This window comes from Mirounga angustirostris, unplaced genomic scaffold, assembly GCF_029215605.1.
Source record: "Mirounga angustirostris isolate CCGP_5_RB_7025 unplaced genomic scaffold, mMirAng1.0.hap1 SCAF_10, whole genome shotgun sequence".
Classification (NCBI taxonomy): Eukaryota; Metazoa; Chordata; class Mammalia; order Carnivora; family Phocidae; genus Mirounga; species Mirounga angustirostris.
This window is the reverse complement of record NW_026991718.1, coordinates 3,528,724-3,546,605: the sequence shown is the minus strand read 5'-3', so window position 1 is coordinate 3,546,605 and position 17,882 is coordinate 3,528,724. Positions and strand designations below refer to the sequence as shown.

General features: G+C 38.9%; 1 protein-coding gene across 1 annotated transcript in view; it reads right to left on the bottom strand.

Annotated features, from left to right (window-relative positions):
* The window catches only part of ROCK2 (Rho associated coiled-coil containing protein kinase 2), a 143,195-nt gene extending 125,972 nt beyond the window's left edge, over positions 1–17,223 (bottom strand). The window contains exon 1 of the mRNA XM_045884098.3: positions 16,600–17,223. Within this exon, the coding sequence (XP_045740054.1) occupies positions 16,600–16,740 (141 nt within the window). The 5' untranslated portion in view covers positions 16,741–17,223. The remainder of the gene's footprint in view (positions 1–16,599) is intronic.
* Between the last annotated feature and the right edge of the window lie 659 nt (positions 17,224–17,882).

The window sequence follows — 17,882 nt, the reverse complement described above, 5'->3', positions numbered from 1 at the left end:
CTTGCTGTGTCTCTGTCAAATAAATAAATAAAATCTTTAAAATATATATATATATATTGCCTTGGCTACAAGTGTGTCCAATTTTATTAACCACAGACAAGATCTACAAAAAGTGAGTTGCTAAAGATTTCAAATACTAAAAAAAAACCAAAAAAGATAAAACTCACAACTGCTATTCCTCTAATAGCTATAACTATATCACAAGAATCAATAAATGAAAACTTTCCCAAATTTCTAAAATACCTACATACCCCTTAACCACCAAAATTAAAATGGCCACACAAGAGTAAGTCTAATATAAAAATACTTGAGAAAATGAAAAATAAAGACAACTTATCCACTGTCTGGTTTTCTCTAATTTCCAGTGATGTAAAGAGACATAACTGCAAAGAATGTGCATTTAAAAAAAATCTGAACAGTAACATATTAATAAGATGACTGTTAATATAACCAGTAACTTGAAGGCTGCTCTGAAAATAAAATTTCAAAATACTTTAATATAAAGATTTTGAATGTTTTACATTTTATTTTTTTGCTTGCTTTTAAAGAGACCACAAAATAATTTTTGAGTGATTTTATTATTTTTTAAACATAGGCACTTTCACAGATATACATACACTGGGCTGTTTTAGCTGGTATGCTCTGAAGGACCACACATTTCTAGCGAAATTTTTCTTTCTGAATTAAATTAACTGTCAGCGATTAAACAGGCTGTCACTATTTCCCTGTCGCCACTTATTAAATGTGAAACATCAAAATTATGTATGTTCCAGGCCAGTAAGTGTCTGTAGACTATATTTCTTACGAAAGGGTAAGATGTAATAACATTTCTATATCGTAATTTTATACTGTGTATATTTTATCACAATAAAAATTGTTTTTCACTTCAGAAATTTGGTCTATCTTGTCTGATTCTTCCTTCAGAAAAGCTCAGCAAAGCAAATTAAATTTCCTTCTAAAATAAGAAAAAGAAAAACCTTGGTCTAATTCCTATGGAGCTCTAAAAAAAGAAAATGTGATGACCCTTGATATTTCAGAAAATCTGGCGCTTCTCCATTTGCCAGCCTTTTCCACATATACAATTTTGTGTGCCAAGGAGATCTCGACTATTTGGTTTGTTTTGTCAGTCAGTACAAGAAGCAACACCTACAAATTTCTCAAACTTTGATCTGCACATAAACTTGCATCGGAATCACCTGAGATGCTTGATTAAATGCAAATTACTGCCCCCACTACAGACATCTAAATCAGAGGATCTGACATCATTTCTACCAAGTACCCTGGGTACGATTCTGGCTTCCAACAGATAATTCTGACTTTCTGGCTTCATCCAAGCCTTGGTGAGCCACAAAAAATAAAGAAAGAAAAAAATAAGTATTCTCCTTTCCTCAGATACATTTTCGACCCAATGACCTCTCTGCCAATCTTTAAATTACAATATTGCACCTCTCAACTCAGTGGTTCCCACACTTTCCTGCGCTTGAGAACCACCTGTGGAACTTTTAAAACTCCTGATCTCCAGGCCACATCACATACCTATTACATTAGAATGTCTGGGGGAAGGAAGCCAGGCATCAATATTTCTAAAGACCTCTAAGATTTTTAAACCATTGTCTTAGCTATTGGATTTAGCAGATACAGATTAGAAAATCTGTACTCAAAATGACCTATAAGGGGAGCCTGGGTAGCTCAGTCAGTTAAGCCTTGAATCTTTTTTTTTTTTTTAAGATTTCATTTATTTATTTGAGAGAGAGAGAGACAGCAAGAGAGGGAACACAAGCAGGGACAGTGGGAGAGGGAGAAGCAGGCTTCCCTGCGGGGCTCGATCCCAGGACCCTGGGATCATGACCTGAGCCGAAGGCAGATGCTTAACGACTGAGCCACCCCGGCGCCCCAAGCCTCGAATCTTGATTTCAGCTCAGGTCATGATCTCAGAGTGGTGGGATCAAGCCCAGAGTCAGGATCCCTGATCAGCATAGAATCTGCCTGTGTTTCTCTCCCTCTGCCCCAATACATCCCTGCTCCCGCTGACTCGCTCTCACTCTCTCTTTATTTCTTTGAAATAAAATAAATAGATAGATGATAGATGATAGATAGATATATAGATAGATAGATAGATAGATAGATAGATAGATAGATAGATAGATAGACAGACCTCTAAGGACCAGGACATAAACTATATCGGTATTGTTTTCAAATTTCCAGATACATCTTTCTCTATACATTTACTTTTTATTTTAATCCAGTAGGAAAATTTTTGTCAATTCATTTATTAAAGCTTCCTTAAGATGGCCTTTTTTGAAAGAATATAAGACAAAAACTGCTTCACGTTGAACACAACTAAGATCATGCCTTGCATCTAAAGTTCAAAGAAAAGGTCATCATTTCATTTGCACATTAATTTCAGTGATTAAATTTTGAGAAATATAATCATTGAGAAGCCAATACAAAAATTCAAAGTTCATGTTTTAGACATTTTTTAAAAGCAAATCCAAATATTCTGTTAATTCCAGAGAAATTTTGCTGAATTTAGAATAGCTACAATCTGGTTAAATTTTACAGTATGGTTTAAATTTTGCATTAACTCTCCAATTCTGACTTGATATCTAACTTCTCTGAAAGAAAACATTAACTTTGATATATTTTCCTCTAATCTTTACTAATTACAAAAGATGCTGATTATACGACCTGTTAGTGGGCCTTGGAGAAATCTAGTGATTCATACAGGAAAAAAAATGTTTAATTTTGATTCTTTCAACACAGGCACACTGGTCAAACACAAAACATCATTTTTAACCATTCAACTTCAACTTGAACTTTATTCACTATGTAATACAATAAAATATGGCCATATGTATTTAAATATATAAAAGTCCCAAGTACCACAAACTACAACTCTGTAAGTTAACTCAAAAGGGTGAAACATTTTTCAAAATCATACCAATGTTTACACATTTAATACTTGAAATATTTTTGCAAGGGTTTCAATATACAAAACCTCATTTCACTAGATCTTGCAGGACTCAAACTTCATGGCAGTTGAGCTACTGCACTTTCCTTTAATTTTTTTGTTTTAGAGGAGGAGGGGGGAAAGGGAGAGAGAGAATCTTAAGCAGGCTCCACACCCAGCATGGAACCCCACACAGAGCTCAATCTCACAACCCTGAGATCATGACCTGAGCCAAAATCAAGAGTCGGATGCTTAACCAACTGAGCCACCCAGGCACCCCTAGTGCACTTTCCTTTTAGAAGAATAAATATCACTACAACCAAAATTTTTTAAATTCATCCTTAATAAATTAAAGCATCTGAAGTACTGAAAGAATTATTTCCTAAATGTTCCTTTCTGTTCAAAAAAGTCCCATTTGTGGTTATCTTTAATAAAAGCTCAAAAAATACAATATAAACTAAAGCTAAACAGAAAACTTCAATTTCAACAAGCATATTTTTTAGTATGACTTCTAAAGGAATCATAATGAAACACAAGGTCAAACAATAGGGTAATATCCTGATACAGAATGGACAAGTTGGGCAGCTACTTTTGTATCTGAAAAGAACATGGTCTTGGTTAAGTTCCAAAACTCTGCTCATAATTTAATCCCACAAATCAATATCCATGCCACCTATGAACAAGAAGTAACATCTGTATCTGTACGTTAAATTCAGATGAGTACTCGAAGTATAAGCCAAAAGCCAAGTGTAGCACACTTTTAAAACACCAATAGTTACCCACTCACGGGAACCAAGTTACAATATTTAAATAGTAAGAATTGTTTTTTAAATTTTTATGTAGAACAGAAAAGTTTTATAAAGATAAATGTTTGGTCAAGATGAGAGAAATCAGTTTATAAGTTTACTCAAGATGTTCAAAATAATAATAATAATAATAAAGATCAGCACAAAACAGAATGGAGAAACAATCAAAGACCATAATTTAAATCGGAAGTACTTCAACTTGATCTGTAGCTTAGAAGTAACTCAACCAGTAGAGACTTCACTGCCATTATTAGGGCCTACACAGCTCAGCAAGGCGCATTCATTACTTGGAAGCAAAAGTACCACAACAAGGTTTAAAAAAATAATAATGCTTAGTATGAATTAGGCCTTTCAGGTGGAGACACTAGTCAGTAGGATAGTTTCACCTATAAAGGGCTCTGATCTATATGTATCTGAATTCTATTTTTAAACATTAGAATTGGCTTGTAGTATACAAAATGAAAGTCCTTTTACTAGACCATACTCATGGTACCTTAGTAAAAATTTAAAAAACAAAATTAATAAGCACATGAAGCAGTGCTCAGCATCATTTATCATTAGTAGAAGGTACTATCATGGTTATCATCACAAACACATACAATGTCAAGTGTTCTTTGAACACGGAAAAACTGGAACCCTCATACATTGCTGGTGGGAATGTAAAATGATACAGACATTTTGGAAAACAGTTTCTTAAAAGTTAAGCATAAAAGGAAAAAAAAAAAAGTTAAGCAGAAGCATACCATATGACCCAGCAATCCACCTCCTTAAAATCTAGCTAAAAGAAATAAAAACACATGTCCATACACATGGTGAATTCACAAACGTAATATATCTGTACAAGGGAGTATTAGTCAGCAATAAAAAAGAACAAAATACTGATATATGCTACAACACAGGTAAACCTCAAAAAATTATGGTAAGTGGAAGAAGGCAGAACAAATAACTGAATACTGTATGATTCCACATGTATGAAATTTCCAAAGAAGAAAAACTTACAGACACAGAAAACATTATCAGTGGTTGGCTTCCCTGGGAGTAAGGACTGACTGCAAACATGCTCAAGGAAATTTTGGGGAGTTAATGAAAATGGATTGTGATAATGTTGGTTGTACAACTCTGTAAATTTACTGAAAATCAGTACATTGTATACTTACAAATGGGTGAATCCTATGGTATGGAAATTATAGAGTAAAATAAAAAGAATAAAGAGAACTAATAAACCTAGTAAACAATGATACCTATGTTCAACACCTGCTGACCACTCTCAACTGCCAGACTTTTATTTCGGAGCTTATTCTAAAAGCAAATAAGAGACTGTAACACTGTCTTCTCAACTGCACTACATCTGCAGCCTATATTTATCATTCAACCAACAATTAGCAAGGACTTACTACAAGCAAGATACTGTGTATTGCTCTCCTTTGCTAACTGACAGCCACCATTACATATAGAAGAAAAACCATACTCTAAATTCTCTTCTTTCTATAGCTGTTTTAAATAAAATGCAAAGGGAACAAGAAAAATCAAGTATTTGGGTTTATTAGAGAAAGAACAGAGTATTACAAACAATAAACATTTTTTTAAAAGATTTATTTATTTATTTATTTGAGAGAGAGAGAATGAGAGAAAGCAAGCACATGAGAGGGGGGAGGGTCAGAGGGAGAAGCAGACTCCCTGCCGAGCAGGGAGCCCGATGGGGGACTCGATCCAGGGACTCCAGGATCATGACCTGAGCCGAAGGCAGTCGCTCAACCAACTGAGCCACCCAGGCGCCCCAAACAATAAACATTTTAAAGCTAAATGAAAATGCTCGTAATCAGAATGCTTGGTAATATCTGAAAATTTTTCAAAAACAGTCATTCATAGTGATTTATAATAACATTTTGATCCCTGATCAAAATTTCTCATGCCCTTTGGCTTTCTTTTAATTTTGTTAAGCCATACTGCCTTACTATTAGTAACAGCCAATATACCGTTTTAAAGAATTTCACCCTGTGAACAGACCCACCAGCATTTCATCTGCCCTTATTCATGAAGCACTATTTCAACGCAGGCATCACCTAGGTATATAAGAAGGAAATGGATATATTTAACCAGAAGAATAACCAGAGGGTAAGGGGAACAGATGAAACTCAATAAATGATAAAGGCTGTGCAGCCCACACAGTGTCTTTATTTCACCTGAAACACTGAATAAAATAAGCTTAAATCCTTTCCAAAACAAATGGTTTCACCACAATCCAGAAAATGTCCAAATCATTATTCACTTTTCCTACTTGACCTCCAATTAATTCTATCACTCAAACCTATCCTCTTTGCATATACAGAGGTTTACTTATCTTCCTTCCTATAAATAGATAAGAAATAAGTGACAGGAACATACACCAAAATGTTTATTTGGGGACTACTTTAATATCTCTTTAAGCAGGGATATATTTCTACAGATTACTCCTGTTACTTAAAAAAGAATTACTTGTTAGTTCATTCAACAAATATTTACAGGACACAACAACAGAAGACAAAAAAAGACACATGTCCTAAAAGAGCTTATATTCTATTCATTAAATAAACTCAAAAACCAAGAAGTACATAAAAAGACAACATTTAGTGTATTAAGCATTCCTCATCATAATCATACAGGTAATTAAGATAATGCCAAGCCTGTTCTGCTCTGTTTCCATCTAAAGTATTACTGGAGGAGGTTCTGATATTCATTTCCATGGCATATAAAACCCTAATAAAAAAGTGTTAGAAATTAGTTCCAAGTCCATAATCTCTTGAAAATAAAGAAAAGTTTGGGGCACCTGGGTGTTTTAGCCGGTGGAGCGCCCAACTCTTCATTTCAGCTCAGGTCATGATCTAAGGGTCGTGAGATCGAGCCCCACTTTGGGCTCTGTGCTTAGCAGAGTCTGCTTCTCTCCCTCTCCTTCTGCCCCTCCCCACATGCTGTCTCCGGCTCTCTCTCTCTCTCTCTCTCTCTCCAATAAGTAAATAAATAAATAAACCTTTAAAAAAAGAAAAAAAGAAAGAAAATTTCTATCAGTTGCTTTATAGCTAAAAAGTCTAAACTCTTGGAGAATAAGGGAAATCAGATATTGAATAATAAGTAATCAATTAACTATAACAAAAGAAATTTATAAAGCATTTTACATAGCTCAACAAACAATTCATACCTTACCAAAATGAAGCATCAAACCATAAGATCATTCTTGGAATTATATAAACACTCCCCCAAAGTATTATCAAAGATGAACCAAAAATGAATCTCAAAATTTCCTTTTTGTCATACTCACAGACACACACAGAGAAGGAGAGAGAGGGAAGGAGGGAGGGAGGGAGGGGGAGAGTGAGAGAGAAAATGAAAGAGGGAGAGAATAAGAAAGAGAATGAAAGAAACAGAGCAAGGGTGCAAGAGAGCAAGCGAGAAATGCTAACTATTGTGATCCAAATGCTTTCTAAAAAGATGAGTGAGGGTCATCTGGGACTGCCAGTTGCAGAATTTACAAGTATATCTCCATAATTCAATCATACTTTAAAGAAAAAAAAAGTACAGATGAGAGTAAATAATAACTACAATCAAGGATAAAGAAGAGACAGCTTTAGTAGAGACCCCAATACCACCATGATTTCACATTAATTTAAATATTAAGTTCTATATAATAGACTAACCTGCCAATGGAAAATATTACTTTTTTTTTTTTCTCAAAAGCCATAAGTTGCCCTGAGTCACCAACATTCTCTTCACCAGTAACCCTGATCACTAACAGCTTTTATATATATGTATGTATATGTGTGTGTGTGTGTATATTTGAATGTTAGCACAGAACAGGATTTTATTTTTAAGTAGGCTACACACCCAGTGTGGACCCAACATAGGGCTCGAACTCATGACCCTGATGAGCTGAGATCAAGAATCAGACACTTAACTGATTGAGCGACCCTCAGAAGGGCTGTATAGTTGTAGAATAGTATTTCCATAAAAAAACTCAAAACGCCCAAATGAAGATCAAATCTATAATCATTACCCTCTTTCCTCCCACAAGTACCACTCTCCAAATACGAAGTTGTAAGACAAGAATACAGAGATATAAACAAAGGCTTCCAATTATTATTTTGGGTACTCTAATATTTATGACAAACTTCCTGATAAAATCTTCGTACCTCTACTTCATAGTTTCCATCAGAATTCCAAATGGAATAAAAGTAACATTAAAGATAACATTAAAAATAAAATCATTAGAGTACTAAAACAAAATTCAGGTATATGATATCATAATTTTGGTAATGGACAATGTCCTAAGCATGACGTCTAAGCCAGAAATCACTCTACAGTAAGAAGGCTGATAAATCTAACTATACAAAAGCTTCTATTATTCATTAGGTGTAAAAGAAAATGACAAAGCACATGTACAATGTAGTTCTACTTTTTTCTATTTTAATTTTTCAGACAGATATTTATACCAAAATGTTAATTTAATTCTATGTGGGGAGACTATGTATGTCACTTGCATTTATACCTTTATTTCCTAAGTTTTCTACAATAAGAACATATTATTTTTATAATTACAAAAATGTACAGCTTTCTTCCCTTCAAAAACGAAATCTAGGTTTTTCAACCACAGTTGCCTGCCATTTCCTTCAGGTGAAAAGATAAAAGTATAAAATAAATCAATAAATTTTGAATAGAACATGGTTAAACAACAGAACCATAACTATCAATTAAATGTAGTTACTAGGTGGTAGATAGACAAATAAAAAATCCACCTATCAGAAAATTCATTTTTAACAAAGGCACCAAAGCAATCCAATGAGAAAAGAAAAATATTTTTAAAAAATTGGTGCTGGGCGCCTGGGTGGCTCAGTCGTTGAGCGTCTGCCTTCGGCTCAGGTCATGATCCCAGGGTCCTGGGATCGAGCTCCGTGTCGGGCTCCCTGCTCCGCGGGAGGCCTGCTTCTCCCTCTCCCACTCCCCCTGCTTGTGTTCCCTCTCTCGCTGTGTCTCTCTCTGTCAAACAAATAAAATCTTTAAAAAAAAAAATTGATGCTGGTGACTATAGTTAACAATACTGTATTGTATATTTGAAAGTTGCTAAAAGAGTAAATCTTCACACTAAGTACAATAGCAACAAACCACACGGTAATTATGTGAAGTGAAGGATGTGTTAACTAATGGTTACTGTGGTAAGCAACTGGCAATATATACATGTATCATCTGTATACCTTAAACTTATATAATGTTATGTGTCAGTTATGTGTAAAGCTGGAAGAAAATGGTGGATAGTCTGGATAACTGGGTATGGGAAATATGAGGGGGGATATGAATCTTGACCCCAACTCACACCACACACTAAAACTGGCTTCACATCTATCCTAGACCTAAACATAAAAGTTAAACCATAAAATTTCTAGAAAAAAGCAAAAGAGAATTATCTTTGTAACATGGGGAAAGGCAAGTCTCTTAGGCAGAAAAAGCAATAACCATAAAAAAATTTTTGATTAAAAAAAAAACATGCCACAGACTGGAAGACATTTGTAAAACATATACTTGACAAAGAAATGTATATAGGATAAAGAACTTGTGTAAGTTAATAATAAAAATAAAGGAAAAAAAGACCCAAATTTTTTTAAATGAACAAATGTGAACATTTGTGAACAAATGTTTCACAAAGGAAGATACACAAATGGCCAGTAAGTGCCTGAAAAAGTTATTATCATTAGTTATCAAAAAATGCAAATTAAATTCACAATGAGATACCACTACCACTCACAGAATGGCTAAAATTTAAAAGACTCAGCGTTGGGGAGGAACTGGAACTCTCATTCACCGCTGTGGGAGTGTAAAATTATATCACCACTTTGGAAAAAGATCTGGTAGCCTCTCTCTCTCTCTCTTAAGATTTTATTTTTAAGTAATCTCTACACCCAACATAGGGCCTGAACTCACAACCCCAAGATCAAGAGTCACATGCTCCACTGAGAGTCAGCCAGGTGCCCCAATCTGGCAGTTTCTTAAAAATTAAACATACTTCTATCTTATGACCTAGCAATTCCACTACTAGGTATTTACGCCCAAAAGAAATTAAAACATGTCCTCACAAAGACTTAATACAAGATTGTTCTTAGCAAGCTTTATTAAAAGCCGAAGTATGTAATATATAATAGCCAAAAACTCAAAACAGACCAGGTATCCATTAACAGGAGATGGCTAAGACTATGGTTTCACATATATCAGAATACTGCTCAGTCATAAGAAAGGAACAAGCTGCTGATATACACAAAAACATGGATGAATCTCAAAAACTATGCTGAGCTTTAAATAAGCCAGATTTTCTATATAGGATTCCATTTATATGACGTTCTAGAAGAAGCTAAAGTAATCTTTAGTACAAAAAAAAAAAATCAGAAGAGTGATAGAATCTAAGGGAATGGGGTGTGGAATTAGCTGAAAAGACATATAAGGAAGATTTCTGGGTTGGTAATAATGTTCTGTATCTTGATAAGGATTTGCATTACACAGGTGTGTGCATTTGTCAAAACTCATCAATAGTACACTTAAGATTTGTGCATTTCATTGTATGTAAACTTAATCTTTAAAAAGCCTAAATAAAAAAATAAAATAAAATAAAAAGCCTAAACAAATACTGAACTCTACTTAATGAAATGCATGCTGAAGTGTTTAAAGGCAAAGCATACCAATAGCTACAACTTACTTTAAATGAATCAAAAACAAAAAGATGTAGTGATAGATAAAGGGAGGGATAGATGTAATAAAGCAAATACAGCAAACTATTAATTAGATGGTGAGTATACAGATGTTCAGCACCAATTCTTTCAACTTTACCGTACTTTGAAATTTTCCATAATAAAATGTTGGGGAAGGGCACCTGGGTGGCTCAGCGGGTTAAGCGTCCAATTCTTGGTTTCAGCTGAGGGTCCTGTGCTCAGCAGGGAATCTGCTTGAGATTCTTTCTCCCTCTCCCTCTGCCCCTCCCCCCTGCACTTGCTCACTCGATCGCTTGCTCTCACGCTCTCTCAAATAAATAAATCTTAAAAAAAATGTTGGGGGAAAACTTAAACTCTACCCATTACCTTGCTAAGTTGAACACAGCTATCTTAAAACCCAACAATTCCACTCCTAAATATATACCCTAGCCTACAGATACTTCACATGGGCTCCAGTAATGTTCACAGCAATTCTATCCATAATAGCAGAAAAGAAAAACAATCTAAAAATCCATTAAATAGATTGGAGCAATATACTACGGTTTATAGTAGCAATGAAAACGAAACCACAATGTAGGTGCATCTTAGAAATTTAACTTTGACTGAAAAAAGCAAGTCATAAAAGAATATAGTATACAGTACAAATTTTAACCTTTTTAAAGTTAAAAAAGTAAGTAAAACTAAACAGTACTGTTTAGGGATACAAATGTGATAATCTATAAAATAAAGCAAGGGAATAATAAAAAAAAATATTTCAGGGCGTGCACCAGGGTGGCTCAGGCAGTTGAGTGTCCGAATCTTGATTTCAGCTTGGATCATGATCTCAGGGTCATGAGATCAAGGCCCACATTGGGCTCTGTGCTCACCAGGGAGTCTGCTTGAGACTCTCTCTCCCTCTCCCTCTGCCCTTCCCCCTGCTCATGCATGCTCAATCTCTCTCAAATAAGTAAATTAATCTTTAAAAAAAATTTCAGGGTAACAGGAGAAAACGCATGAAGACTGATCAAGCAGCAACAACACATGGTAACTTCAACAGGCTAGTGTTCTGTTCATTAAACTGGGCGGTGATTTCATGAATTTTTTTATGCTTCATAATTCATATTTGCATGTTATATTCTCTTAATGTTTAGAATATTTCAGAATTCAAAATGAGAAAAGAAGACTACTGGATCAGGACTCAACCAAAACAACAACTTAGGTTTCAAGATAATTATTCACAGACGAACCATGAGAGACTATGGACTCTGAGAAACAAACTGAGGGTTCTAGAGAGGGCGGGGGTGGGGGGATGGGTTAGCCTGGTGATGGGTATTAAAGAGGGCACGTACTGAATGGAGCACTGGCTGTTATATGCAAACAATGAATCATGGAACACTACATCAAAAACTAATGATGTAATGTATGGTGATTAACATAATAAAATAAAATTTTTAAAAAAGAAAAAAAAGATAATTATTCACTATTTCTTTATAACTACAGCATTTGAGATGTATGTAAGTCTACACTGGCCTTACGTTAGGACAAGATGTTTCCGAATTCAGAATCTTCTGGATTTTAGAATGGTAATAAAGTACATATAACATATACAGTACATTCCTGAAAACCCTCTTACAAGTCCCCTGTAGCACCCTGAAATCAAACACATTAATATTTCTCCAAGGAAAGCTATTCCAATTATACCAGGAGGGACAAATTGATTATAAATATTTTAACATCAAATCAGGTCAGATGTTATGATCAAGTAAGTTTTACCAAAAATTTGGTTTTCTGAGTTCTTTACGTAGCAAAATTGTGGGTTAGGGGCTGTGGATCTGTACTTTGAAGAGGTTCAACTTCACCTAAACTGTAAATTCCATACATTACACTTTTTTAAACCTCTCTAGCTAATTCATTGTCTTTAATGATCATCAAAATGCAAGTTTTAAAGAAAAGTAATCCCAGGCGCCTGGGTGGCTCAGTTGGTTAAGCGACTGCCTTCGGCTCAGGTCATGATCTCAGGGTCCTGGGACTGGGCCCCACGTAGGGCTCTCTGCTCGGTGGGAAGCCTGCTTCTCCCTCTTCCACTCCCCCTGCTTGTGTTCCCTCTCTCGCTGTGTCTCTCTCTGTCAAATAAATAAATAAAATCTTTTAAAAAATAAAAAATAAAAAAAATAAAGTAATCCCACTTACACTATAAATGCCCAACTTTTATTTCACAAAAAAAAATGTATAAAACAATTTTTCCATTTTTATTCTATTTCACTTTTATATCTTTATAATATTCATGCTTATTATACAGTGGGAAAAAAATACACATAAAAGTTTACTTTAATTAGGCAGATAACCAGTACCAAACTGAAATCTAAGTGAGAAGAAATATGTGATAAGAAATATTTTCATACAGTTTACTGGTATAATGAAATCAATCAAATAAAGCATTTTGTATTCTAAGTCACTGAAATTCATAAATAAAATTTTAATCACCTTTCCCCATCAACACCAGTCTTAAGTAACAGTTTACCTAAGCCTGAATCCCAAGTTACTATAACCATTTACTCTTTTAGTAAAACATATCAAAACCCAAAAGCACACATCTTTAGAAAGATATTTAGAAAGGTCTTCGGGGCACCTGGCTGATTCAGTCAGTAAAGCATGCAACTCTTGATCCCGAGATTGTGGGTTCAAACCCCATGTTGGGTGTAGATATTACTTAAAAAGTAAAATCTTAAAAAAAAAAAAAAGAAAGAAAAAGAAAGAAAGAAAAAGACATCTCTCCAGCACAATTCTTTTTACCATATTATTTGGGAAAGCAGTATGAGAAGCGGAGTCTTGACAACAAAACATGGGTGTTTACCAAAAAGTTTCAAGCACTGCAAAAGCATACTATCGAAGTCCCTGCCCTCCAAAAAAAGTATTACAGAAACAAACCTCCCTCAAAACTCTATTTTTGGGGAGCCTGGGTAGCACAGTCGATTAAGCGTCCCACTCTTGGTTTTGGCTCAAGTTGTGATCTAAGGGTCTCGAGATCGAGCCCCAGTCAGGCTCTGTGCTCCATGGAGAGTCTGCTTCGGATTCTCTCTCCTCTCCCTCTGTCCCTCTCCTGCCACCCTGCTCCCCCACTCCAACCATATGCTCTCTCTCTCTCTCTAATAAATAAATCTTTAAAAAAAAAAAACAAAACCTCTTTTTTTTTTTTTAAAGATTTTATTTATTTGAGAGAGAGAGAATGAGTGAGAGAGAGTGCACATGAGAGAGGGGAGGGTCAGAGGGAGAAGCAGACTCCCTGCCGAGCAGGGAGCCCGATGCAGGACTCGATCCCGGGACTCCAGGATCATGACCTGAGCCGAAGGCAGTCGCTTAACCAACTGAGCCACCCAGGCGTCCGCAAACCCCTCTATTTTTAAATAATACCAAGCAGCCCACAATCTGTAACCACAAAAGGGATACACTCTCTCCAGATTAATTTAAGGACCTACGTAAAGCAAGGAGCATCTGCACAGAAAAAAAGATAATTTAGTGTTTTAACACTAACACAGTCTTAGAATCCAGCTTTACCTATGCTTGATGACCGCTAGCATTTTTATGATGGCAAATTCAAATTATAATGTTACATATTCAAAATTATATAGCAAGAAATGGTTGCTAATAAAACCATTTTCCTTTTCAAAGGAAACTTAAAGCAATTAACTATGCTAACTGTACACAGAAGTGAGCTAAATGTAATGAGCCCTACTATGTACCAAGCACTGAGCTAAGCACTTTGCAGGTAATCTCACCTAACGTTTTTTCCTACAAAGAGAGTTTTATCTTCTAATAATAATTATACAGTAACTTCTGGTATATTTCATCTTCATACTTTTGTCATTTTAGTATACAATTTTAAATGGGACTTTCTGAGCTCCTAAGTGAAGTAACTAAGACTCATGGCTGTGTTTTTATTTGACTATATTAAGTTTTCTCTGTTAAGGAAAAAATATTATTTTCTATAGTAAAACCAAAAGAAATGCCATATGCAGTAAAACAATAATTAACTGTGATGTGCAGGCTAAATCGTAAGGAATCAAATCTTTAAGACGATACCAGCCATTATTTCATTAGTTATTTCAGTAAATGTTTTTATAATATTCTTGTAAAGATTAATTCATGGAGTTTCTGCTTGGAAAGATAAAAAAATTTCTGGAAATGGATAGTGGTGATGGTTACACAACAGCGTGAATGTAATTAATGCCACTGAACTGTACATTTAAAAAATGGTTAAAATGGTAAACTTTACATAAATGTTACCACAAAAAAGACTCATTCTACTATTTTGTACAATACACATAATTTAAAACTAACTTACTGTAACAGTTCTAAAAATGTTTTCAGCTTCTCAATTTGCAATAGAAGCACGGCAACCTTGCTGAAAAGAAAAGAGTAAGGGACAATTTTGGCCTGGTAAGATTTACTTCAACTCAGAATCATAATATTTAATCAACTAAAAACAGCAATAGCAAAATCTGTCCAATCAGCAGCATCTAATGTCAACTCTCATACCAACAATACATCACCTTAACAAAAGCATAAAGTGTCTTGGCTGCATTGAGCACTCAGTAAATGAATGGACCAAACTGTTTACTAAAACATGTAATGTTTCACTGTTAAAAACAGCCTTCATTTTAAAAATTTAGAAAATAACAAAACAGAATGTATGAACACATTACAGGTATAATTAGCTTAGGATATTCCGATATCCTGAATAAAATAACCGGAATTGTAATTAACATCAGTAAAGACCCAAGAGATGAAAGTGCAGTAGAAAAGTGCAGTAAAAAATTTCTATCTGGGATTGAATATGAACCTGATGAATACTTGCGGTACTATTTTTAAATGAACTTTCTGGCCTTGGGTCAAAGTTTTGCTAGCAAAATACCAAAGTGAAAATGTTGGGAGTGAAGCCCAGAGTCTCTGCTTTGGCCTAGGAAAAGTTATGCCCTTCATGCAACCAGTCCCACACCCAACTGAAGACTGCTAAAGAGGGACCAGGTGTCACGATGCCATCAAAACACATAAACAACACACTAATGCGAAAATCAGTGAAAGACAACGTCAAAGACATCTGACAGAGCACAGTGCATCACTACATTCTGCTCATTGTACAGAAGACACACTCTTCGGTCAGTTCCTGCACTTTGGCCAAACAGCACTGAGTCACTCTGCAAATGATTCCAGAAACCTCAAAGGATAACCAATGACTTCTGAAGAAAAGTCAGTTAATCACTGGAAAGGGAAGAGACGCAGCTTTTCTCAGCATACAGTCACTAGGTTTCTCCCAGCAGGGAGTAGAACTGAACAGGAGTTCTGGTATCCAAAGGGGCCAAGGATCACCCACACAAATTCTCGTCCTCCCGAGTTAATTTAGTATCCAGAGCATCTTTTTCACTTTCTTCTTCTCCCGGGGGAAAAATCTGCACCCCCTTTTCCCATAAATCCATCTCTACTATACACTAATCAAACTGTGAAATACAATCGCCTATCCTAAGAAAAATAAGAAATAAGCAAGCATTCTACGGGGCATTTCTAATTTGTAAAACATATTCATTTCTTAATCAAGAGCCAACGTGGTTATTAATTTGTATTTCAGACTGCCTTAAGAAAGAGGTACACTGAAAAAGAGAGATTTATTCTCTCGACAATTCAGACTGGTTCTCTGGCCCCGGCTCTTTGTCATCCACCCCAAGTGGGTACTCCCAACAGGGAGAGCATCAGGTTTCCCTGCTTCGACCCACGTCCCCACGCAGCATGCCTCTCTTTCACACTGCCTAGCCTGATGAATGTAAGACAGCAAATCCTGCTCCCTAGCTCCCCGAAGCGAGGGGAGAAGCGGGAAGGAGAGGAGGGGTGTTTCCTCCCAGGGCTCCCAGAAAGAGGCAGCCGGGGATGACACCGGCTCCAGGGGGCAGAAGGGGAAGAAGAATCAAACGTGGGTCTCTCCTGCTGGAACTTGGTCGCAGAAGCCTCTGGCCTCCGACCCGGGCCCGGCTGCCGGAAGCGGGGCGGGGTGGGGCGAGACCTCCCTCCCACGGATGGGTGGGCACAGAGGGGGCTCTGAGGAAGGCGCTACTAGAGCGGGGAGGGCGCCCGGGCCCCGGCCACCTACCAACAAGCTCTCCACGTTGATGGGTGAGCGAGGGTCTCGGATCAGCGCCTCCAGCTTCCTCTGGCGGCTCGCGCCCGCCCCGTCCCCCGGCACGGCCTCGGGGGCGCCGGGCATTTTCCCCGTCGCCGGGGGCCGGCTCATGCCGCCGCCGCCCGGCCCCGCACTCCCGCTCCCCGCGCTCTGGCCCGGGCGCCTCAGGGCCTAGCACCGCCCCCGAACCGCCGGCTCCGGGCGGGGCTCCGCCAGGGCCCACCGCCCGCCTCTGGCGCCGGCTTCGGCTCTCAGCGCCGGTCCGGGGCCTCGGGTTGTCCAGCGGGCCGCCCGGCCCGGCCGGGAGCGGCGAAAAGCCGACGGCGTCCCCGCCCCTCAGTCAGATTCGCGCCGCCCGGTCCGCTCGTCCGCCGCGAGCTCCCTCAGGACTCCGAGGGCGGGAGCGGGGAAGCGGCGCGGCCACCGCCGGGCTGGACCGCCCCGCCCTCTGGCGCTCGGGAAAGCTGAAGCCCGGGCTCAGACAACTACGGCCGCCGCCAGCCCGCCCCCATGCTCGCCGGGGCAGCCTCGGTCCCACAAGCCCGCTCCCCTCACACACTCCCGCGCGGATCCCGTCTCCGGCCGCGCGCAGCCGCTACCCACAAGCCCCTCGGGCCGCGGCCGCCGGCGCGCGCCCCCGCTTGCCCCGCCCCCCCCGCGCGCCCCCGCGCGCCCCGCCCCCCCCGCGCGCCCCCGCCCCCGCCCGCCGGCCTCCGCCTCCTGTCGCCCCTTCGCCTCCATTTTTTCGTTTCTTCCTGTCGGTCCCGCTTCGTGTTTCTCCTTTTGGGTCCTCCTTCCTTCCCCGCTTCCTCCTCCCCCTCTTCGAGTTCTCCGAGGGTAAATGGCCGGGCGCGCGGTGACCGCCTCGCTTGACCCGCCGAGCTCCCGCTGGGGGAGGGGAGAGCGCGCCCGGGGCTGGGGTCTTTCCGCGGCCCCGCTCCCGCCTGACCCTGCCCCGGAGGGCGCCCCCGCGGATTCAGAGGCCGGCCGCCCACCCCCGCCGCCCGGTCCCGCCGCCGCCGGGCCCGGGGGGGGGGGGGGGCTCGGGAAGGTTGTGGGGGGGGATGGCTCGGCCCGCCCCCACTGACTCAGCGCGCAGCTATGCGGGCCTTGCATCACCCGCGCCAAAATAATAACGACCGCCAGTCGCTGCCCTCGCCTGCAGGGCTCTGCGCTGGCAAGAGGCCTGCCTGGGCCAGGAAGATTTTAGTGGAAAGGCTGGGGGAGTGTGCAATGGGAGTCGGAAACTGGAC